The sequence below is a fragment of the Macaca thibetana genome, chromosome 9 (genome assembly GCF_024542745.1).
Source record: "Macaca thibetana thibetana isolate TM-01 chromosome 9, ASM2454274v1, whole genome shotgun sequence".
Lineage (NCBI taxonomy): Eukaryota > Metazoa > Chordata > Mammalia > Primates > Cercopithecidae > Macaca > Macaca thibetana.
In genome coordinates this window covers 55792220-55818232 of record NC_065586.1, presented here as the reverse complement: position 1 = coordinate 55818232, position 26013 = coordinate 55792220, and the positions used below count along the sequence as shown (strand labels likewise).

General features: G+C 42.7%; 1 protein-coding gene across 1 annotated transcript in view; it reads left to right on the top strand.

Annotated features, from left to right (window-relative positions):
* LOC126962253 (zinc finger protein 532-like) overlaps positions 1 to 26013 on the top strand; it is a 76490-nt gene that overhangs the window by 24035 nt on the left and 26442 nt on the right. Inside the window, 3 exon segments of the mRNA XM_050803126.1 lie at positions 5471 to 5696; positions 9597 to 9652; positions 11847 to 11955. Of these exon segments, the coding sequence (XP_050659083.1) occupies positions 5471 to 5696; positions 9597 to 9652; positions 11847 to 11955 (391 nt within the window).

Here is a 26013-nt window from a genome sequence, read left to right as displayed (position 1 = left end):
CCTGGCCAACATGGTGAAACCCCATCTCTACTAAAACTACAAAAAAAAATTAGCCATGCATAGTGGCAGGTGCCTGTTATCCCAGCTATTTGGGAGGCTGAGGCAGGAGAATCGCTTGAACCCTGGAGGTGGATGTTGCAGTGAGCTGAGATCGCACCACTGCACAGCAGCCTGGGCAACAGGGCAAGAGAAAGCAAGAGTAAGCAAAGCAAAGCAAGGCAAAGGAAAAGAAAAGAGCTCCCCTTATTTGCTTTGTTTAAAGCAGCACCCAGTACCATCTAACCACAGACAATCATATATCTTAGAAATGATGAAGAACCAAACATAATACAAGTGCAGCACTTGGCTAGAAGTAGGTCCTCAAAAATATCATAGCCATTACTATTACTGCTATTATTCCCCCTTTTCCACTCTTCTTCTTTCCCCTCCACTCATGAAAGCCCTTCTAACTGTAAAGGTGAACTGGCTCCTCTCTGCCTCCCCACTACTCATTTGGGCTGCGAATTAGCAGGTGTTCCTGGAGAGCAAGGGTGGGGACAGGGACTTTGAACGTGGATGCCAGCAGGAGAGGCATCCCGCCAACCTCCACCGCCTGGGGCCACCACCTGGTGCCCTGGAAAGAACCATGCTTTTAAAGCACACAGTGGTGGCCTGGCCTGGTTGTCTGGTTCTCCTATTTATTGTCTACAAATACTAGCTTAGCCGAGTCACTTCCCCTTGCTAGGTTTCAGTTTCTCCTTCCTAGAAAAGAAGAAGATTGGACTAGATAGGATCTACTTGTTAGCCTTTTCATTCAGCAGGTATTTTGTGAGGGCCTGTTGTGTGCAAGGCCCCAGTATAAGCAGTAGGTTGGGTAGAGCCGTGAGCGAAGCACACCAAGTCTTATCGGCTTTCTGATTAGCAGAACATTCTAGTGGCCTAGATTCTTAGATTCTGAGAGTTCTTGGTGCATTTCTCCAGCTCCTGAGGCCTCGCCCCTGGCTCCTGCTTGGGGGCACTACCAGCTTCTGAGCCAAAGATGCTGAGACCAGCCTTGGGTGGGCCGCTTTGCCTTTTGCAAAGAAACTCAAAGGACATTCACAACTCACCAGGGCCAGGGAGTAAATGTGACCAAACTCTAGTCACTCTCTGCCTACCTCCCTCTCTGCCCCACAGTGGGGATGCTGACGGGGCTGGGCACAATGTAGTGAATTGTTATCATTTATGCTGCCTCAGGATCCATTTTGGTTTTTGTTGTTGGTTTTGTTTTTGTTTGTTTGTTTGTTTTTTTATATGGAGTCTTGCTCTGTTGCCCAGGCTAGAGTGCAGTGGTGTAATCTGGGCTCACTGCAACCTCCACTTCCTGGATTCAAGCGATTCTCCTGCCTCAGCCTCCTGAGTAACTGGGATTACAGGTGCCCATCACCATGCCTGGCTAATTTTTGTATTTTTAGTAGACACGGGGTTTCACCATGTTGCCCAGGCTGGTCTCGAACTCCTGACCTCAAGTGACCCACCCTTGGCATCTGTTTTAAATATAAGCTTACCTTTCTCACACCAGAAGCAGGGCTCAGTTATCCTTGACACAGTCTCTCCTGCTACACTTCCCTCCATCCTTCAATGCCATACACAGCTGCTCCCTGGTGCTCACCTCCCCACGGGACAGCGAAAGACAACCTATTCAGCCCGCAAACTCTCACCCCCACCATAGACTGCAGATATGCCACAGTGACCCCCTCTCAGTCACAGCGTGACCTCCTGGAACTTGTGTCTGCTTGCTCTTTTGCATTTAAACCCACCAATTAAAATTCCCTATGGGAAATGTGCATGGATAACACCCTGGGCCTCAATAAAGGCCCTGACCCATAGGTGGCCCCCCACTTTCTCTTTCTTCATGTGCCCCCTGATCATTCCCTCTCTGTTAGGGGGAGGGGCTCTAGGCATGCCGTGAACTTCCCAAGACCTGTAAGTAATAAAACCTTTATTTCCATCTTGTGTCTCTCCTAATCGTTGAAGGGGCAACCTCTATTATAAAGACCCAAAATTAAAACACATGGGAAGCAGTGGCTCTGAGCTTGGGGAGCCAGGTTCCTGACTCTCAAGCCCTTGCCACAACCAAGAGGTTGCTCAGGGGCTGCCAGGGGTGGGTGCAGATTCCCACAAAGTCACCTAGGAGAAGGGCATCAAGAGGGCTAGAAGGAGTATACTCTGGGAAGATCAGCTTCAAGGGCATGAGGTCATGAGCCACCCACGCTGAGGACAGCCCTATGGGGACAGACAGATGACAGAGTGGGTCCTGAAAAACTGTTCTTGTATCCACTCTAATGGGCTGGCTAGCTTGTGGCCAACCCAAATTTCACAGGCATGCGCCAAGAAGAATGGACCCAATGAATAAAAGCTGTGGCAGCCAGGCCTCAGAGCACAAAAATCCAACTCATGCCAAATTCATATCCACTGTGCATTGAGAAGGACCATAGCATCGCAGTCAAGATCAAAAGCACTGCAGCCACTTGCCTGGGTTCAGATTCTGGCTTTACCACTTGCTAGCTATGTGATTCTGGACAAGTTACTTAACCTCTCTGTGCCTCAGTTTTCTCATCTACAAAATAGAGATGATAATAATAACTCCCACCGAATAGGTTTATGGTGAGATTCAAATTGCTATTATATTGTATTAGAACAGTGAATAGCACATAATCAACGCCACCACATAAGTGGTGTTGCTACTTGTTTGTGACAATCATCCCTTATTTTATGTAGCACATAAAGCTTACAAATTCTCTCCAAATTCATTGTTTGAAACACAAACTTGTTGACTTTGTTCATTCATCCACTAGATTGTAAGTGTTATGCAGGTAGGGAATTTTTAGTTGTTTTATTCACTACTGTGTCCTTGAAGGCCATGACAGTGCCTGGCACAAAGTAGTTGCTCAATAAATATTTGTTGACTAGATGGATAGATAGATGGGTGGATGAATTCAACAAACATTTATCGAAAGCCTATTATATGCCAGGCACTGAGGATTTGAAGGTTAAAAACCATGGTACTTGCCCTTTGAAAAAGACTTGAATTGACTGGTAATTCACTTCTTTTTTTTTTTTTTTTTTTTTTTTTTTTTTTTTTTTTTTTTTTTGAGACGGAGTCTCGGTCTGTCGCCCAGGCTGGAGTGCAGTGGCCGGATCTCAGCTCACTGCAAGCTCCGCCTCCCGGGTTCACGCCATTCTCCTGCCTCAGCCTCCCGAGTAGCTGGGACTACAGGCGCCCGCCGCCTCGCCCGGCTAGTTTTTTTTTGTATTTTTTAGTAGAGACGGGGTTTCACTGGGTTAGCCAGGATGGTCTCGATCTCCTGACCTCGTGATCCGCCGGTCTCGGCCTCCCAAAGTGCTGGGATTACAGGCTTGAGCCACCGCGCCCGGCCTATTCACTTCTATAATGATGAAATGCCTTATTCTGGAATTATCAGCCATGAGAGTGGTGGTACTCAGTGCTGATTTTGCCCCCACAACCCTGAGGGACTAGACACAACTCAAGCAGGGATAGTGGCCCTACATCAGGGAGCCTTCCCCGCAAGGGCTGGAGGGAGGGAGTGGTAGGCACATGCCCTGAAAATCACTGTCTTGTTAGCTCTGTTGGCAATATGAATGTCTATTATCTGTCTGGTACTATGATGGGTTTTGTTTTGCTTTTTACTATTGTGCCTTAAACGAACTGGTTCCACATTTCCATGTCATCCTCTCTGCCCTCACCTTTTAAAGTCTATTTTGGCCTGAGCTTTTTGTATCATCTATAACAGACTGTCCCACACTTGCATTATGTCCGACAGAGTTTTCATACAGCGAATCTGAACAAATCCCTCTCTCCCTAGACACAGTAGGAGGGAATGGTAGAAGATTCCCTTTCCCCACATCATCACTTCTCTTTGTTTTTTGGTATTGTGGGCAAAGCAGGGACTTGGGAATTGAGACTTGAGTTTAAATTCCAGGTGTGCATTAAGGAAATAAAAATCTAAACCACAAGGAGATACCATTTCACAGTCTCTAGGATGACTGAAACAAAAAGATGATGAGGAGCGTTCGCAAGGATGTGGAGAAGCTGGAACCCTCAGACATTGTTTGTGGGAATGTACAATGCTACAGCTGCATGGAAACCAGTCTGACGGTTTCTCAAAAAGTTAAACATGAAGTTACCATAGGACCCAGGTACATACCACTCCTAGATATATACCCAAGAGAAATGAGAACATGTACTTCCACGCAGAAATGTATACACAAATGTTCATAGCAGTATTATTCATAATAGCCAAAAAGTAGAAACAATCCAAATATCTATCAATTGAAGAATGTATAATTAAAACTTGATATATCCATACAATAGAAGATGATCATTCATCCATAAAAAGGAATGAAGTTCTGATACATGGATTGACCTTGAAAATATGCTAAGTGAAAGAAGCCAGACACAAAAGGCCACATGTGATTCCATTTCTATGAGATGCCCAGAATAGCCAATCCACAGAGACAGAAAGAAGATTAGTGGTTTCCAGGAGGAAAGCCACCCCTGAAATGCATCTGGTTTAAACATGGTCATCTTATTAAGTTCTTCCCATAGCCTGGAAAAAAAAAAGTAGAATTTTATTTAAAAGTCACCAGGGATTGCCTGGTTAAAGGATTTGTTATAGAAACTCTTGCTGTGTTAAGAGCATAATTACCTACTAATTTACCTCTCACTCCTCCGGCCTAATTTTCCCATCATGAATTTGCTTCAAGCCAGCTGTTGCTGTATTCTGGCATAGGTGCTGTGCTTAGTATGAGTGGGCATCATGCTGCTGACCGCCTGCTGGTGAAAACGTTTCAAAGCACTCTGCCAAGTTTTACACAAAGCCCCAAATGAAACCTGCCTCTCTGACTGTCTCACTCTCAGTGATAAATTGGCTTCCCCCACCCCACCACACCTTCTTTTGAAGGTGTCCCTGAACAAAATCAAATAATAACAGGCTCCATCTCAAAAGTCCAAGTAAAGAGGCAGGCAACAATCTTTCATCAGAATCCGATTTTTCAAACCGACATTTAGCCTGCATGAAGCTCTCAACGGGGCAAGACCCGGATGCAGGGTGATGGGGAGAAGAGCAAGGCCTGGATGATGGTTTGGAGGCAGAAGCTCAATAGTGGAGTGTGCTCTGCCTGCCAGGTGCTTCCCACGGAAGGAGCTGATGCCAACATGAACCCCTTCCCTTCCCTGGACAATGGCTGGTGAAAGGCAACCCCTGACAAATCCTCCAGGAATAGAAAAATCCTGTAGGGGCCAATGGATTGAATGGAAGGAATGCTACAGCACCAAGCAGCCTAGCAATTGTTCTCCAACTAAAAAACTTGTTTTACAAATGGGGGGACTGCATTTGGGGTGAGGAAAAGGGAGAGTCTTTCCCCCAGGGCACAGGAGACGGCAGGGAAAGAAACAATCAAGAGCTAAGCCACCTGTGGGGATCTGTAGTGGGGCCCACAAGGGCCATCAGAGGGAAACACACAGTGCGAGGCTGTTCACCTCTCAGTTCATCCCCAAGCCTTCTGATCGTCTTAAAGAAAAAGCCTTATTTGGAGGTGGTCTCTCTTTAGCATTGAACATTCGCTATCTCAATTTTGACATGGACCACGACACCGGCAGTAGTTCCAAGCTAGGACAAACACTGGTTCGGTTTGCTGTGGTGGGTGTGGTGATTGTAAGGGTTACCCTCTATTTATGACACATGATTACTCTTTCTTTCCCTTATGATATTGATTTCAAGTTTTCCTTAATCATATATTTATTTGTGTCCAAAACATGGCCACAGACAGGTCAAAAATCTGAAAGAGTGAGAAACACTAATCTAGTCGAAACCTATGCTAACGGTGTGAATCGCCAATCCATTCCTCTTTTGAAACACACACACATTACACACACACTCAAGGGGCCTTTACCCAGTGAATCAAAAAGGTTTCCCTTTCCACATCCGTTCTATGAGGAGATTCCCTGCCCATCACTTTCTGGCCTTGCCAAGGTGCATTTTAATGGATCCCTGTGTTCCTCCTGCTGCCAGAAGTGTCCCTGGACCCTTCCCATCCTGAGCCTGCTTCCTCCCCGTCAGCTTCAGGGATCCTGCTCCCTCCAGCAACCGGGGATCGGCTCCCAGTTGCATCCTTCCTGAGTCCCATCCTCCCACCTGCAGTGTTCTCAGCTGCCCACTCTCCCGCTTCCTGGGATCCAGGTCACAAGGCCCTTTGCTTTTATCTGGGTTTAGCTGCCTATCAGTCCACACTGAAGTGAGCATAACCATCGGGCACCGGGGAGTGATAGTTCCCAGGCTGTGCAGACAAGTCCTCTCCTGCTGGGCACTGGAGCCATCCCCGACCCCTTTGATGGCTCAGGCAGACTCCAGCACTGCACTGTGACATTTATCCCTCTCTGCTGCTTCCTCCCACCTCACCCCAGTGGGGCCCCTTTCTTCACCCAGGAAAAGTCAGTTCAAGTCCTTCCCTGCCAGTTCAGAATCATTCAGATTCAGTCCCTAGAACTGCAGTTCCTTTCCTCCTGGTTGGCTCTCAGTACACAGATGCCTTCTCTGGTCACCCCCAAGGATGGCAGGACTGGGAGGGGCTGGCCTGGGCGCAGGCTGGGAGCATTTAGGATTTTCCAAGCTTTGGTGCAGCATCTCTGCAAACAGGTGGGTTGGGTTTTTCCTTCTAGAAACTTTTTGCATCCCCACTGAAGCATAAAGGTAAAGTGTGATTCTTTACCCATTTCCAGAATTTTAAGCCAAAAGCTCAGAGCTCCCACTTTGCAGCTTACATTTGATTCAAATCATGCAATCCCCACTCCAGGACCAGGGCCACCAGTCACCAAGCAGCCTGGGTGGATATGGCCTTAGACTGTATCCTCAGGACCAACCCCAGCTCTAAGAACAGTCCTTAGAAGGTGGCAGCCTCTCTCTCCTGCCCCCTGCCATCCACCTGGCTACCCTGCAAACAGTGGCAAACAGCCTGCATTGAGAATGCCCGTCAGACACTCCTAGAAAGGGACACAGTGGGGGCTATGGCCTGAATGTCTGTGTCCCTCTAAAATTCCCATGTTGAAACCTAATCACCAAGGTGATGGAATTAGTATTCAAACATAGGGCTTGGGGGAGGTGACTAGGTCCTGAGGGCATCACCTTCATGAATGGGATTAATTACCTTATAAAAGAGGTTCGAGGTTGTTCACCCCTTTGCCTTCTGCCTTGTGCAGACACAGCAAGAGGGACACAGGGAGCAGCCCTTGCCAGACACCTAATCTGCTGGGGCCCTGATCTTGGACTTTGCAGCCTCTTAGAACTATGAGGAATAAATTTCTATGTTTTATAAATTACCCAGTCTCAGACATTTTGTTATTTTGTTATAGCAGCAGGAACACACTAAGACAGAGAGAAATATGTCCAGCCCTTTCCCAAGGGATCAGATCTAAACAGAAAGTAGAATAGTATAGAGGAAAGTGGCTTCCAAAAGGCAGGCCATCTTCTAGCCCCAAAGACTTGCTGAAGTCTGAGTTGCCTTTTAGATGTAGGAACACCCACTGAACTGAGGAGAGAGGGTGGAAGACACTGTTAGTCCCAAGACTCTGGTGAAAAATGGTGTGAGCTTTCAGAGGACCCTTAGAAATGCCAATCAAAGTTTTTCATATACAGGGAAAGCTAACTTATGGCTAAAAGAATGATCAAAACAGCAGTTGCCTCTGGAAATGGGGGTGGAGATTGAATTAGAATGGGACATGAGAGAACTTTCCAGGGTGATGGCAAGATTCTGTACCTTGATTTTGTGTGTTGCATTGTAAGTTTTATCTCAAAAGAAAACAAAGCTGTAAACAAATATTAAACTCTGGAGCAGTGCAGTCTAATAGAATGCTCTGCAGCAATGAAAATGTTCTATGTCTGCATTGTCCAAAGGCTAGCCACTAGCCACCTGTGGCCATGGAGCACTGGAAATCTGGCAACTGAATTCGGCACTATTACACACAGACTCTCACCCTATGGCTTGGGCAGGGCCATGGTGATTTCTCATAAATACAAAGGGGCATTCTTGGGCACACAGTGGTTAAGGGACTCAACCAAAGTCACACACAGCAGCAAGGTGGCCAAAGGTGGAAGTCTCTGAACCTCCCAGTTCTCAGGAGAGAGCTTATTCCCCTCACCTCCCAGGGAGAGACGCCTTAGAACTGGAGTAAGGAGCGCTTACTGAGGGGTAGAAAAGCCCAAGAGCCTCAGGCAGATGCTAGAGATCCCGAACTCTCGGCTCAGAGAGGGCACACTTCCCTTCCTGAAAGAGGACAGCTTTGGTCTAACAATGATACTCTGGTCCGTTTTTACACTTTATATTTTAGAAAGCTCTTTCACATGCCCAGTCTCTCACTTCATCCTCACAGCCTGGAAGAGATCCTCCCTTCCTCCTTTCCTACCTCCCTCCCTCCCTCCTTTCTTCCAAGTGGTGGGCAACAAGTAACGACTAAGGGTAAAACGTTTAGGCTTTGTAGTTGGACTTCCAGGGCTTCATTTCTGATTTCCCAAGCATATGACTTTATAAAATGGTGCATTTTAACCTTTCTGTGCCTCTGTTCGTCAATGTGTAAAACAGGAATAATAATAGTATTTGCCTTGCTGGAATGCAAGACAATTAAATAAAACAATCTACACCAAACCCCCATCATCATTATCATCATCATCAACTTATCTATTGAGCTATGTACATGGCAAAGTTGGAGCAGGAGCTGAAGCCAGGGGCAAGTTCAGAAGCCCACAGGAGGGCAGAGTCCTGATGAACTGAACTGAGCTGGGGTGGCCGAGACTCCACACTAAGAGAGGGGGGTTGCCAACACACTCTCCCCGCAGCCAGAGCAAGCACCTCAGCTCCAAACTGTTTGCCCTCAAAGAGGGATTGCCTTTTGCTCACAAATCTCTCACCTGCAAAAGGTCTGTTTCCTGAGCCAACTGGGAGATGAATCAGTAGGATCATCATTATCTTTCATGATCCATCTCCTGTTGCCCAGCAAGCCCCATGATGGCCTCTTCTCTTTAGAGGCTGCAGCCGAAGACAGAGGGGAGATGCACAGGATCAAATTAATGTCAGAAAAAATGACGTCTGGCCTCCTATCTTCCACTAGCCTATTTGATTGAGAGATGGAAAAACTGAAACTGTGTGTGTATGTGTGTGTGTGTGTGTGCGCGCGCGCGCGCGCGCGCGCGCGCGCGTGTGTGGGGGGGCGGAGAGAGAGAGAGAGAGAATTTACATTTGCAGAGCATTATACTTACAAGCTAAGTTGATCCTTATAAATGCCTAGAAGGGCAGATATTTTGTCTTCCTATTTTTTGAGATAAAGAATTGAGTCGGAGAGAGGTAACCAACCTACCCAGAAGCAGCTGTATTAAAGCTCGTTGTGAGTTAGCATCATCCCATCAATTATAAGATGTCTGAAATGTTCCTTGGAAAGAAAGCACCACCTTTGATCAGGAAGGTCATTGCTAAAGTCACAGCCAGGCATCTGTTCAACAGGGTCCCACTGGCCTCATTTTCCTTGGTCCCATCCTCAGGCATTGCCAATATGCCATCCCTTCTAGAACAACCTCCCCGAGTTGATGCACGGCATATTCAATGCTGGCGGGCAGACCATTAGGTAGAACCCACTGTGCCGAGCACTGAGCCTGAGGCAGGATGGCAGCAGGCCGGGGAGGGCAGGAGCAGGGAGAATTCAGAGCCTCACAAAATGTAGAGGCTGGCTTTGTGAAGGTAGGAGGCATCTGTGAGCTCAGATACCAGGGGTCAGTCTCAGTCAGCATTCAAGTCCACAGCTGGGAAGAACAATGTGTTCATACTTTGGCTGTCAAGGATAGAGCTTTGTAAGTTTAACTGAGACTTTGCATCTTAATTATGATAATAGCTATGATCACGGAGCTCCTCTTGTTTGCCAGGCCCTGTGCTAAGTGCCTCATCTAGCTTAGACTCTGTTGAGCCCCATTTCCATTGATAGATCCCCTGTGAAATAGACACCACTCTCAGCACCATTTTGCACATGAGGAAGCCAAAGCGTGCCAGAAGGCTACCCAGCTCCTGGTGTAGAGCTGTAGCCAGAATTTGAACCCAAGTGGTTTCCAGAGCCTCATGCTGAACTGTCAGTGTAAGTCTCACACCACAAAAGACCCTTTTCTGAGCCTGGGTACATCTAACATATATGTTGAAATTTATATGCATTTTCTGAGGCACTGCATAACAAGTGGAACATCTCATTTAAAACATACATAACTCATTTTAGCCACAGAGGTGCAAATAAAGCTTCTCTTTAGTTTACTATGCCCTTGATCACCTCCAACTGAAGACTCTGAAGACTTTGATCACATTTCTGTCCATAACATTGATGTAAATCAAATAAACCAAATTCTCGTCTATCTGAGCTTATAGAAATCACAGGCTGACTTCTGAGTCTTGAACTTCACTGTTTCATTTTGTGGCACTTCAGAGGCTGGACATCACACCACGGTGGGGACATATTTCCTAAGGTAGACTAGGCCACTGGGCTTGAATAAAGGGCTCTGTCCTTTTAGCAGACATATGTCCAAGGGTAGTAGCTTCACCTCCTGCAGCCCAGTCCCCTGGTCCTGCCTGCCCAGAGCAGCATCATCCACAGTGTGCCAGGCACCTGTCTTGCCTTATCTAATTTGACCTGCGCAACAACCATTTAAGGTAGGTACTAATTACAACTTGCATTTTACAGATGAGGATGCAGAGGCTATGTATTAGCCCATTCTCACGCTGCTATAAAGAACTGCGTGAAACTGGGTAAATTACAAAGAAAAGATGCACAGTTCTACAGGGCTGAAGAAGTCTCAAGAAACTTAAAATCATGGCAGAATGGGAAGCAAACACATCCTTCTTCACATGACAGCAGGAGGGAGAAGAATGAGAGCAGAGTGAAGGGGGAAGCCCCTTATAAAACCATCAGATCTCTTGAGAACTTACTCACTATCATGGGAATAGCATGGGGGAAACTGTCCCTATGATTCAATTACCTCCCACACACATGGGAGGCAATTGAATGGTCCTTCCCAGGACATGTGGGGATTATGGGGACTACAATTCAAGATGAGATTTGGGTGGGGACACAGCCAAACCATATCAGGCCCAAAGGGAAAAATGTTTTGTCCAGGGTTACATGGTTAGTCAGTGATGTGGCCGTGTTCATTCTATACAAGCTCTGTCCTTGAACTCCCAACATGCCTGTGGATATTCTACAAATGGAGGAACTCTGCAGAAGGTAACGGCCGATCGGAGTGTAAGCAAGTCCCAGCTCCAAGCACTCGAGCTCACTGAGCTGCCTGGGTTCCTGCCTAATCCTGTTCTCTTGGTCTATTGGTCTAACCATCTAATAAGTATAGAAGAAATAAGAGCTGGTGTTCAATAGATCAGGAGGGTGACTACATTTTACAATAATCTATTGTGCACTTCAACACAGCCAGAAGTAAATAATTTGAATGTTTCTAGCAAAAAGAAAAGACAAATATTTCAGGTGATGCATATCCCACATACACAGATTTGGTCTTTAAAAATTATATGAATGTATTAAATTATCTCATGTACCCCCTCCAAAAGAAAGATTTAAAAAATGAATTTAAAAATAATTTTTTAAAGAAGTATAGAAGGATCCATCTCCTCTGGCTTTAACAGCTCACTTCTGCCTGATGGTGGTGGTGTCTAGAAACACATACTTTCCTGATTCACCAGCCAGCTGCATGCAGCCTTCAACACAGGGCAGGGATGTGATGAATGTTCATTCAGGAACTTATCAATGTTCCACTCCTGGTGGGGTCCTGCAGCTGGCGATGCACAGAGGCTCGGATCATTGGCGGCTGTCCAGGCACCCAGGCAGAATGTTTCTGCATCCCCAGCTCACCCTGGCAAATCCATGCAACTGCCCAGAATGAAGTGAGTCCTGAACCACATCAGACAGGCCCATTGTTGAGTTACCATGGACGGAGCTCATTGAGGACTTGCCTCTTCCAGGACTGTGAGAGCCCATCTCATCTTCTGTTAACCACCTTCACCCCCTAATGTAACTGCACTTACATGGTGCTAGGCCCTATCCTAAATGCTTGACATGTGTTAATCCATTAATCCTAATGATCCTTACCAGCTGTGCTAGGTTTACTGGAAAAAGCTCTGGTTTAAGATTATATCACATCACATTGTTTGAATTGGTAATACAATTGCATGGTGAAAAATACAAAAGGGATAAAAGAATATAAGTCAGCCCATATCCAGGTGGGCCATTCTGCCATGGCTTTAAATGGAGACCCAAAGGGGCTTCTCCTTTATTCCTTCAGTCCAGCCAGCTCTGCACTGACTTTCTGCCAGACTCTCAGCCCTTGGGATAGGACAGTGAAGCCTGGGCTAAACTGATATTTCCCAAAGTTGAATCTTTTGAGGACCTCTGTCTCGATTTTTATGCATCCAGATAGTACCTTTACTTTCTATTCTTCAGAACTAGCTTTAGGCTGGGTGCAGTGGTTCATGCCTATAATCCCAACACTTAGGGAGACCTAGGCAGGAGGATCACTTGAGACCAGGAGTTTGAGACCAACCTGGGTAACACAGCAAGACTCTGTCTCTAGAAAAATTTAAAAAAAAAAAATTAGCTGGGCATAGTGGCTCATACTTGTAATCGCAGCTACTTGGGAGGCTGAGGTGGGAGGATCACTTGAGCCCAAGAGTTCGAGACCAGCCTCAGCAACATCTCTACTAAAAAAGAACGAAATAATTCACAACACTGCTTAGTACTTGGTAAGTGTTAGCTACTACTTATGGCATATCCCTTGTCATAAGTAGGAGATAACTGAAAAAAAAAAAAACCACAATGAAAACCAAACTATTAGTTAAAAAATTAACTAAAGACTACCTGCCTAAAGACAAGTTTTCTCCTTGTTAAAGTTCGAGATGAACCAAGACTAGAGAAGTCATCATCAGTGGTGAGGAGAATTGAAAGGGGAACAGCGATCTTGCCTCATGATACACTTATATTCACTGTCCTTCCTGCCTTCCATCTAGATCCACCTTTCATGGCATTTGTGCCCCTTGGTCCATACTCTGGGGAATGCTGGGCCAAGCAGTAGTTTCATGGGAGATGGAGGAAGACCCATCTCTTGAGGGAGGTTGTTGATTCCACGAGGGGCTTTTACAAACTAGCTATCCCAGCTCCTTCCCTACCTACCTCTCCCTCATTTTGCTGTGTCTGTCTTCCCTGTGTGGGAATTATAGTGTCTAACAAAAGCCGTTATTCATGGGAGAGTGTTCTCACATGAAGAGTCTAGAGGCAAAAAGGGCTTGAGACCAGTGTATGAAGAGGAACTTTGGCCCATAGGGATCGAGATGGCATCTTAAGGGTTCGTTTCAAGCCTGGAACCTGGACTTTGGAAAAAAAAAAAAAAAAAAAAGTGGGAGGTAGGGGGGTTCCTTGCACATTCTGCAGTATTTCAGAAAGATTACATGTTCACTTTCTTATTAAGTTCTTGACCAACCCAGTGAAAAATTTGGGCAGATGATGATGAAACCAAAACCCAAGATGTCACAGCTCCCAAAGGTTGAGCTGAGGCAAGAATCCAGGTTTCACCACCTTCTGTTCTTTGTTCCAAACTAAGAAGTCCGCTCTTGAACACTTGTTCAGTGATAAAGGCCATCAGAATATACCATAAAACACCTTGAGAATTGCTTTTATGCAATAAATAGTTGAATGAATGAATGAATGAATGAATGAAAGTATTCATTCAGCTGGTGATGATCAATAAGTAGCTTATTATTGCATTTTTATTACATGCCAAGTAATGGCTGCTAAGGAACTTACATACCTTATCTCATTAAACCTACACAACAATCCTATAACATGGAGATTATAGTTTATCATTTAAGAATCCTGTTCAGCTGATGGTATATGAAGTAGACTCCAGTGGCTTCAAACAATAGTTTTATTAGGGTATGTGTGTCCTTGGGTCTGTGAGCACTTTCCAAAATAATTCAGACAAAATGGATCTAAGATAATCCGTTTCCAGAACTAAACTTCCACATTTACTCTTTCCCAATGTCTCCTTTCCTATGGCTCCTTTAGCAATTGTCCTTCTCCTACTTTACAAAAGAAAGGTGTATCTCTCACCTGTCTTGAATTGTAGTATGGTGCATTGCTCATGGGTGTCAAACAAAGGAACCATTCAAAATCTTGGTGTCACAAAGCCTCCCTTAATCAAGGTACCATAAGTCAGTGCTCTCACTGCTACCCAATAGCTCATTATTTTTCCATACCTTAAACACATTTCAGTTAAGGGTGAAACATGCTGTTAGAAATGGGGCATTTTGGACTATACTGGGATGTTTTGAGTTCAGATATATTGTAGAGTGATATTTAGGAGTGATGACAATTTTTATTTAATGATATCTCACCTCTTCCAAACTCTAAGTATTGTCAAAGAATACATTGTTTCTGAAGGAAAGCTCCATGAGTAAAGGGGCAAAAAAACCTGTCAGTGAAAAACATCGAATGAAGCAGCATCTTATTTCATTTGGTGACACATTCATGGCACCTTATCTTTTTTCCTTAGAACTAAAATTCAGAAGTGAGGTTTGCATGGGATTTTATATTAATACATCTACTTGAGATAATAATAACTGATTACTTGTATGTATAAATATGGAGAAATTTATTGAGTTATACACTTAGGATTTTTGTATTTTACGTATATAAATTAGACTTCAATTTTAGAATATAAACTAAATCTGATGCTAATGGCAAATTGAGAATATTTAGCCAATCTCTTAAGGATGGCTTAATTGAAATAGAAAATGGGGACATAGTATTTTTAAAAACCTCTTTAAGCCGTAGGAGGACTACTAAAATAGTAAGAAACAAAAAACAAGTAAACAAAAAAGCTGGCCAAGATCTAGAACAAAACAGAAATTCAGAGATGCAACTGGTGCCATAGAGATCGGTCTGCTTCTTTCCTGGGGATGTTTGATAATTCTGCCTAGAAGAGCCAGCTGCAAGAATGAGAGGCGAAGAGTGCTTCTTTTTTTTTTTTTTTGAGACGGAGTCTCGCTCTGTCACCCAGGCTGGAGTGCAGTGGCGTGATCTCGGCTCACTGCGACCTCTGCCTCCTGGGTTCAAGAAATTCTCCTGCCTCAGCCTCCCGAGTAGCTGGGATTACAGGCGTGCGCCACCATGCCTGACTAATTTTTTTATGTTTTTAGTAGAAAAATTATTTTATATATTTATATAAAAATATAAAATATATACATATTTTTTATATTTTCAGTTTCACCATGTTGGCCAGACTGGTCTCGAACTCCTGACCTTGTAATTTGCCCACCTCGGCCTCCCAAAGTGCTGGGATTACAGCCATGAGCCACCGTGCCCGACCTGAAGAGTGCTTCTATTACTTCAAAGGACAAAGGGGACGGAAGTTGGATACCAAGGCCCACCACAGCAGTGGTACCTAGGAGTAAAAGAGAAATAAAATAGTTCCTGAAGCAACATAAAGCTTTTTCTTTGAGACAGAGTCTCACTCTATCACCCAGGCAGGAGGGCAGTGGCATGACTGTGGCTCACTGCAACCTCTGCCAGCCAGATTCAAGCAACTCTCATGCCTCAGCCTCCCAAGAGGCTGGGACGGTGTGTGCCATCACGCCCAGCTAATTTTTGTATTATTAGTAGAAACAGGGTTTCACTGTGTTGGCTAGGCTGGTCTCGAATTCCTGGCCTCAAATGATCCGGCCGCCTTGGTCTCCCAAAGTGCTGGGATTACAGCCTTGAGCCACCACACCCAATCTAAACCAGCCTCAACTAATTTCAGTCTTTACATCTGGAATAAGGTGATGCAGGATAGCTAGTGCCCACAAACATCTGGCAGAAGCAAAAACAAATCCCTCTGGAAAAAGAAAACATTCCCCTAGATTAAACATTATATTTTAAAAAACAACTTTTCAAATACAATTGAAGCACACAATAAAAGATAACCAACCTAGTAATACAAGACAATATGAAAGAAAAGAAGCAGAAACAGGCCAAGCCCAGTGGCTTAGCCTGTAATCCCAGCACTTTGGGAGGCCGAGGTAGACGGATCACCTGAGGTCAGGAGTTCGAGACCAGCCTGGTCAACATGGTGAAAGCCTATCTCTACTAAAAATACAAAAATTAGCCAGACTTGGTGGTGGGCACCTGCAATCCCAGTTACTCAGGAGGATGAGGCAGGAGAATAGCTTGAACCCAGGAGACAGAAGTAGCAGTGAGCCGAGATCACGCCACTGCACTTCAGCCTGGGTGACAGAGCAAGACTCTGTTTCAACAACAGCAACAACAAAAAAAGCAGCAGCAGAAACAATAAACACTAGAAACAGATGCACAGGGGCTCCAGATACTGGCATTATCACATACAGACTTTAAAACAACTGTACTGTTGAAGGAGAATTGTGCCACAATGACCACATACAATGTGTAGACCTTGTCTGGAGCCTGGTTTGAAAAAAAATTAAATTGTTAAAGAGTTGTAAAGCTAATTTGGGAATACTGAAAGTTGAAGGTGAACAAGGTAGTAGATGACATTAAGGAATCAGTATTAATATTGCTTAGTGTGATTTTGTGGTTTTATATATATATAAATATATATGTATGTATATATGTATATACGTTGTGTGTTTGTGTGTGTGAGATGGAGTCTTGCTCTGTTGCCCAGGCTGGAGTGCAGTGGGGTAATCTCGGCTCACTGCAACCTCCACCTCCTGAGTTCAAGTGATTCTCCTGTCTCAGCCTCCCAAGTAGCTGGGATTACAGGCACATGCCATCACAGCTGGCTCATTTTTATGTTTTTAGTAGAGATGGGGTTTTACCATGTTGGCCAGGCTGGTCTTGAACCCCTGACCTCAAATGATCCACCTACCTCAGCCTCCTAAAGTTCTGGGATTACAGGCGTGAGTCACTGTACCCAGCCAGTTATATATTTTCTAAAGTTCATATTGGTTAAAGAAATAAGCTAACATCTTGGGTTTGCTTTTTTTTAATCATATATATTTTTAGAGATGGGGGTCTCACTATGTTGCCCAGGCTGGACTCAAACTCCAGAACTCAAGTGATCTTCCCATCTCAGCCTCCCAAGTAGCTAGAACTACAAGCCCACACCACCATGCCTGGCTCGTTGAATTTGCTTTAAATTCGATTTAAAAAGCTTTAAATTGCTTTAAAGTGAAGAAGGAAGCAAAATTGAAAGAGGAAGAAGAAAAGGAAGAAAAGGAGATGAGAAGGAGGGGAGCAGAAGCAGCAGCAATCGGGGAGGGAGTGGGGAATACATTTTGTAAAGGAATTAAATAATATTGATCATTATTGAAGCAGAGTGAATACATAGAAAATCATTATACTATTTTTCCACCTGTGCATATTTAATACACAGATCCATACACAAATGTTTATAATTTAAAAGTTTTTAAAATCCTATGTATAAGCAGATAAAAGGAAAAAAACAATGTCAGCAAAAATCCAGAAACTATACAAAAAGACACACCAGATTTCGGGGGGGGGGGGGAAGAAGAGAGAGAGAGAGAGAATTCTAGAACTGAAAAACACAGCAAGTAAAAATTGAAATTGTGTTCATTGAGCTTCCAGAAGATAATATGAGAAACTATATTCATAGCCCCAGTGTAGGGAAAAATTTCCTCATCAGGACACAAGAAGAACTACCAATGAGGAAAAGCTTGTTATTCAGACCCCATTAAAAACAGTTCTTATTCATCAAAAACAACCATTTAAAAGTAAAAAGACAAATCACAGAGTGGGAGAAAACACTGTAATACATGTAAGTATTAATGGGATCATATCCAAAATATAAAAAAGAACTCCTACAAAACAGCAAGAAATAAAGATTGCAATAGAAAAATGGCAAAGTCTTAACAAGCAACTCACAGAAAGAACTAAGTCTCCTTCATTATCAGAGAAATGCAAATTAAAACCATGGTGAGCTACCACCATGTGCCCTCCAGAAGCTACATAAAGTGCAAAGGTATATGCAGGAGTTACAAAGAAGGTACAAATGTGTGGTCTTTGAGCTGATGAACCTGAGTGTGGGTGAGGACGTGAAGCAACAAGCACTCTCTTATGAGTAGGAGTGTAATTTGGGTACAACCACTTGAAAAACATTGGCACTATATACTGTAATTGAAGACAGACATGTTCTAGAATTCAACAATTCTACTTCTAGGTAGAATAGAAATGCATATTCATAGCAACATGATTCACTGTAGTACCAAACTGGAAATAACCTAAATGCCCATTAATAGCAGAATGGGTAAATATATTGTACTAATTTTATACAATGGACAACTATAGCAAAATGAAAATGAACACATATAAGTATATGTATGAATTTCTCAAACACAACGTTGCAACACAAAAGGAAACACACAGTAAAATTTCCATTTATAAAAAATTCAAAATTAAGCAAAAACTAACTGTATTGGTTAGGGATAAGTACATGCATGGTAAAATTACAAAGAAGAAAAGTATGCTTACCATAAAGTCAGGATCGTGGTATCCTCTAGCAGGAAGGGAGGGAGGTATGAGTGGGAAAGGAGAGGAGCTGGGGTTTCTAGGATGCCAGAAAAGAGTGACAGTTACAGGGATGTTGGGTTTTGATTATTTATTGACTTGTAAAAGTTTGCTTAGTGCAATTTTCTGAACGTGTGTCATATCTCAAAATAAATAATCTTGACTTGACTAATTGGTTTGGCAATAAGAACTAGCTTTGCCATCTAGGATATTTGGTGGACATTTTCCAAGGTTTGGATGAAAATATGTTTAAAGCTGGCACTCAGACAAAAGCATTCCATCAAAAATATTATGCTGATAAAGGTAAATTGAAATTTATGTTTGGATATCTCCCAACACATTTTGTGAATAGCAGTTTAAACAAGTGCCCCTGTGTAAAGGAATGAGAAGGTAATTAATAGTTATTTGATAGGTTTTGGTGCATAGCCTTTTTGATACAATTCCCAGAAACTGAGAATGTGAATTACTCTAATGATTGGGTTGTAAATCCTATGAAGTCAGTCATTTCTAATTCCTTGCTTTCAAGAAAATTAAAGGAAGGCTTAATCAAGCTATTAGCTGATAGAATATTAATAATGGTTTTGATGATATATCATTATGCAATTTTAGCATGCAATTCATAAAAAGTTCAAAGAATTATGACAGTGCTATAATAAAACACATTCCATTTTTATTTACTTATTTACATGAACAAGGTTTCTGAGTGCTAACATCTACAAAAACAATAGGAAGACTAGCTGAATCCTGTTTCATTCTAGCAGTATGTAATATTCAACCATGAATGAGCAAACCAATTAGTTGAAAAAAAAAAACTCCATTCATCTTATTAAGAAATACATTTCTCAATTTATTTACTTTCATGTTTATTATTTATAAAATTTTAAAATACACTTACTTTTTTCTCAATTGTACATTCATTAAAAATTATAATGTAGCTTAATTCAGGACAAAATTTTAAGCCTCAGAGATGTATGGTCACAAGAAATAAAAAAGGATTTTAATGTATGCGTTCCTGTGTATGTAATTTTATTGTAGAAACATTGGCTAATGTAATCTATAAAAGACTTTCTAGCATAAAGGTATGTTAGGTTGAATTCCTATAAGACATACAAAATGAAAATAAGAGTTCAAGCAGAAAAATAAACGATCTAAAATTAAACTGTTAAAGGAGATTTTGTTCATGGTTTTGTTTTATGTGTTTTTTTGTTGGTTTTTTTTGTTGGTTTTTTTGTTTTTTTGGTTTTTGATTATTCATTTATTTATTTTTTGAGACAGAGTCTTGCTCTGTCACCCGGGCTGGAGTGCAGTGGCGCAATCTTGGCTCACTGTAACCTCTGCCTCCCGGGTTCAAGCGATTCTCTTGCCTCAGCCTCCCGAGTAGCTGGGACTACAGGTGCGTGCCACCATGCCCAGCTAATTTTTGTATTTTTAGTAAAGACGAGGTTTCACCATGTTAGCCAGGATGGTCTCGATCTCTTGACCTCGTGATCTGCCCGCCTTGGCCTCCCAAAGTGCTGGGATTACGGGCGTGAGCAACCACACCCAGCTTTATTCATGTATTTTTAAGTAGATGATAGTGAATATCAGATTATTATAAAATTTATATTTCTTTGAATACACTTCGTTTTTTGAGACAGGGTCTCGCTCTGTCACCCAGGCTGAAGTGCAGTGGTGCAATCAGGGCTCACTGCAGCCTCAAGTTCCTGGGTTCAAGCAATCCTCCCATCTCAGCCTCCCGAGTAGCTGGGACTATAGGCGTGAGCCACCACACTCAGCTAATTTTTGTATTTTTTGGTAGAGACAGAGTTGCCCATGTTGTCCAGGCTAGTCTCAAACTCCTGAGCTCAAGCAATCCTCCTGCCTCGGCCTCCCAAAATGCTGGGATTACAGGCACGAACCACTGTGCTCGGCCTACTGTGAATGTACTTTAAAGAATGTTTTAGAATGTTAACAGTTTCAGTAAGTCAGAATTATATTATTTGCAACTATTTAAACTTACTAAGAATTTTAGATTTCAACTTTAAAATGTGCATAAGATACATAGTTTTTAAAGCCTAATGGCTGAAACAGACTAATGGTCTATTCTCTGACATAAAAGAAGTTGGAGATAGACAGGTTATGCTCGTGTGGCAGCTCCTTGAAACTATCAGAGGCTCAGTATCTTTCAGTCCTTCTATTCTGCCATCCTAAGGTGGCTTCTACCCTCAAGGCTACATTATGGCTACTGGAGCTTCAGCCATCATGTCATGTCTGGGGATCCCAGAGAAGGGACACAAAAGCTTTTACCAGGACTCCTATCAAGCCACGTCCCACTCCTATCTGTCAGGGAGCCTAGAAAAGAACTTTTCTACTGGGCATGTGGCCAAAAGTCCTGTTACCACAGGAGAAGATGAGAATATACACTTGCCAGGCAATTCGCAGTCTTAGTCACATAGAGTATGACTCCATTTTTATTAAGTTGTACACATACATGTGTTTTTATGCAGTGTTACATTTGGAAGAATGTTTACGAATGTATTTGTGGTTTATCATTGGATAGAAGATCTCAATTTACCTTTACTTACTTCTCTGAACTTTTCTACACTGAATTTTTTGATAGATATGGTCATCCTGTTTTTCTTTACCCTTAAACAACATGGGTTTGAACATGGTCATTCTTACAAAAATATTACAGATACTCTCATATGTTAAAAATTGGCAAACTGGGAAAAAGAAAGAAAAATTAGAGACTTCACAGTCAACAACCTGAGTTTAAATTCCACTCTGCAATATAATTTAGGCATATATCCTAATCTCTATGGACCTTAATTTCCATTGTATAACAAGGTTATAGCCTCCAACAGTATTAGAAGTAGAGGTCATATTTTCTTCTTCTGTTTTATATATCAAAATTTAGAAGTTCCACTTACTGGAAGTCTCTTCAGAGAGCACCACAGATATATGACCCAATTCGGACCCATGAGATACAAGGGCAGGTTTGGTGGATGCTTTGGGGAAACTGTTCCTTCTTCTCAAGAGTCTCTCTTACTGGGGTTGTTGTGAGAACCTGTGAATCCTGAAGCTATCACAGCTCAAGCCTCACAATGAAGCCAGCACCAGGAGGAGGACAGAGCTGAGAGACACACAGAGAAACCATGGTGTCAATGTGTCCAGTCTGTGGACTTTTCACTTATAGGACCCAATAAATCTCCTTTATTATTTAAACCAGTGCTATGGTTTGAATGTTTGTCTCCTCCAAAATGCATGTTGAAATTTAATTGTAACAGTATTAAGAGGGGAGGCCTTTGAGAGGTGATCAGGCCATGAAGGCTCTGCCCTCATGGGTGAAATTAATGTCATTATGACAGGGTATATTTGGTCTCCTTTGTGTTTCTCTCTTGCCCTCTCTTTGTCCTCCCACCTTCTGCCATGTGGTTACACAGCAAGAAGGTCCTCGTCAGATGCCAGTACCCTGATCTTGGACTCCCTGGCCTTCAGAACTATGAGCCAATAAATTTCTGTTCATTATAAATTATCCAGTCTCAGGTGTTCTGTTATAGCAGTGTAAAACAGACTAAGACAGCCAATCTTGGTTTTGTTTTATTTTGCCTGTTTGCTGCAAGCATCCTAATCACTCTTCAGCTTAAAATTATTTAAAATTACTTTTATTTATATTATCTTATTTGAGCCTGACAAAAACTTCTCAACATGGTCAAGAGTTATAATAGCTGAGGAAATTGAGAGCCAGGAATATAAAGTGACTTGCTCAACATCACGTGATAGAAAAATGGTGACAAGGATGGGACTCAAACCCAGGTTTCCTTGGTCTGAGTTCAGTTTCCTTCTCATTAGGCCATAATGCCTGCAAGGATAGGCAAGCAGAAGATGTTCTCATGACTGAAGAGGAGTTGTCCACACTACAGATGCACCATGGTCTGAATGTTTGTATCCTCCCCAAATGCATATGCTGAAAATAATCCCTAATGTTGTGGTATGCAGCAATGAGGCCTTTGATAGGTAGTTAGGTCATGAAGGTGGAGCCTTTCCAAATGGGATTAGTGTCCTTATAAAAGAGACCCCAGAAAGACCTCTTGCCCCTTCCACTATGAGGACACAGCCAGAAGGTGCCATCTATGAACCAGGAAGCAGGTCCTCCCCAGACACCAGATCTGCCAGTGCCTTGATCTTAGACTTCCCAACCTCCAGAACTGTGAGGAATAAATTTATGTTGTTTATAAGCCACTCAGTCTATGGTATTTTGTTACATCAGTCTAAAGCCACCCTGCGATATAGTCAAAGCTTTGGGGATGACATTAAAGAGGGTAGTGCCCATGGCCTCCCGAAATCATACCACGGGATCTTGGGCATATCAGGCTAGTGGCACTCAAAACCGAGCACCCAACAGTCGGATTTTTATGAGGATTCCACTTGCTAACAGGGAGACACCTGGAGGAACCCAACGAGGTGTTTTCAGAGTGCATAGACCAAGGAGTGAGTCTGGGAGTGAGTCTGGTGAGAACCCATTGAATATGGGCCTGAAGGTTGGCATTTGTAAATTAAACCTAAAAGCTTAAAAAAAAAAAAGTCGAGACTATTTTGTGACTACCAGCAGCATCAGCAACCAACCTAGGATATCCTTTCTCTAAGCCACTCACTGACATTTGAAGTTCCAGAAGTAATAGTAATTCCTTCAACTTTACAATTGAGATGCAGCTCCCATCTCACCCCTCACCACCCCTGGGTAGCAGGGAGCTACTCAACATTGATAGTCACTTACTCTTTATTGTTACTGAGTTATTGCTCCTTTCCTGGAAGACAGGGAAGTGAGATTATTGTTGGCAGGAGGGCAGTGGGCAAGACAGGAAGGATCCCCAAAAGAAAGAGTGTTGTCAGCCAGGCACAGTGGTTCAAACCTGTAATCCTAGCACTTTGGGAGGCCAAGGTGGGTGGATCACCTGAGTTCAAGACCAGCCTGGCCACATGGTGAAACCCCGTCTCTATTAAAAATACAAAAACTAGCCAGGCGTGGTGGCAGGCGCCTGTAATCCCAGCTACTTAGGAGGCTGAGGCAGGAGAATTGCTTGAACCCGGGAGGCGAGGTTGCAGTGAGCTGAGATCGCGCCATTGCACTCCAGCCTGGGGAACAAGAGCAAGACTTCATCTCCAAAACATAATAAAATAAAAAAATAAAATAAAAAAAGAAAGGGTGTTGTCACCATGACATTGGGAACAGCTGCTCCCTGGATGTCCTTGGGCTTCCCTCTTGTCTGACCTGGCACAGGGAAATCACCACTGGACCAAAGAAGTGGCAAAGAAGCCCACTAAACCAGTCTGATGCTAGAAGGAATGAATCCTTCACCTCCCACCATTCCTCCCTAAGGCCTGCTACCCAGAAAATAAATGCCAAAAGGAAGAAACATTTCCATTTCCATCTATTGACCTCAGAGCCTCTTCCACCCCAATGTTTTGATGACACTGTCTATAGGTGGGATGAGTCCTGCTATGACTGAGAGGGGCTGACCAAAAGTGGAGGCCACAGCAGTTGACTTGCCTGTAGGTTTCTTGGGGACACTTAGGTTTCCCAAAGTTTATTAGGCAGAAGGACAGAAGGAACAAAACACAAACTGGCCAGACTTTTGGGGAGAACGGTATGGTCAACCTAAAGTGAGGTGAACAATCCTAGCCACATCAGATCAATACAAGGGACAATAAAAAACCAAAAAAATATCTCCTTTCTTTGTGGAGCACAATTCAGTGGACTCTAACAGACCTGGTTTTGAATCAGGCTCTGGATGTAACCTAACAATGTAACCTCAGACAAGCTACTTATGTTTTCCGTATACCAGATTCCTCATCTCTAAAGAGGAGGTGATGATACCAAATGGGGAGAAACTGAAAGCCTTTCCTCCAAGATCTGGAACAAGACGAGGATGCCCACTTTCACCATTGTTATTCAACATAGTACTGGACGTCTTAGGTAGAGCGATCAGACAAGAGAAAGAAAAAATGGGCATCCAAATTGGAAAAGAAGAAGGCAAATCATCATTGTTTGCAGATGACATGATCTTATAGTCAGAAAAATCTAAAGACTCCACCAAAATACGGTTACAACTAATAAGCAAATTCAGTAAAGTTGCAGCATACAAAATCAACATAGAAAAATCAATAGCATTTCTATATGCCAACAGCAAACAATCTGAAAAGGAAGTTAAGAAAATCATCCCATTTACAATAGCTACAAATAATTAACCAAACAAATAAAAGATCTGTGCAGTGAAAACTATAAAACACTGATTAAAGAAATTAAAGAGGACACAAAAAATGAAAAAATATTCCATGTTCATGGATTGGAAGAGTCAATATTACTAAAATGTTCATACTAACCAAAGCAGTCTACAGATTCAATGCAATCCCTATCAAAATACCAATGACATTCTTCACAGAAATATAAAAACAATCTTAAAACTTATATAGAACCACAAAAGACCCAGAACAATCAAAGCTTTCCCTAAGCAAAAAGAACAAAACTGGAGGAATCACATTACCTGACTTCAAATTTTACTACAGAGTTATAGTAACCAAAACGGCATGGTACTGGCATCAAAGCAGACACATAAACCAGTGGAACAGAATAGAGAACCCAGAAATAAATTCACATATCTACAGTGAACTCATTTTTGACAGAAGTGCCAAGAATATACATTGGGGAAAGGGCAGTCTCTTCAATAAATAGTGCTGGGAAAGGTGGGTATCCATATGCAGAAAAATGAAACTAGACCTCTAAGTCTCATCATATACAAAACCAAATAAAAATGGATTAAAGACTTAAATCTAAGACCTCAAACTATGAAACTACTAAAGGAAAACATTGGGGAAACTCTCCTGGACATTGTAATGGGCAAAGATTTCTTGAGCAATACCCCACAAGCACAGGCAACCAAAGCAAAAACAGACAAATGGGATCACATCAAGTTAAAAAGATTCTGAGCAGCAAAGGAAACAATCAACAAAGTGAAGAGACAACCCACAAAATGGGAGAAAATATTTTCAAACTACCCATCTGGTAAGAGATTAGTAACGAGAATACATAAGGAGCTCAAACAACTTTATAGGAAAAAATAAAATAAAATAATCCAATTCAAAAATAGGCAAAAGATCTGAATAGATATTTTTCAAAAGAAGACATACAAATGGCAAACAGGCATATGAAAAGGTGCTCAACATCATTGATCATCAGAGAAATGCAAATCAAAACTATAATGAAATATCATCTCACACCGGTTAAAATGGCTTTTATCCAAAAGACAGGCAATAACAAATGCTGGCAAGGATGTAGAGAAAAGAGAACCCTTGTCCACTGTTGATAGGAATGTAAATTAGTACAACCACTATGGAGAGCAGTCTGGAGGTTTCTCAAACAACTAAAAATA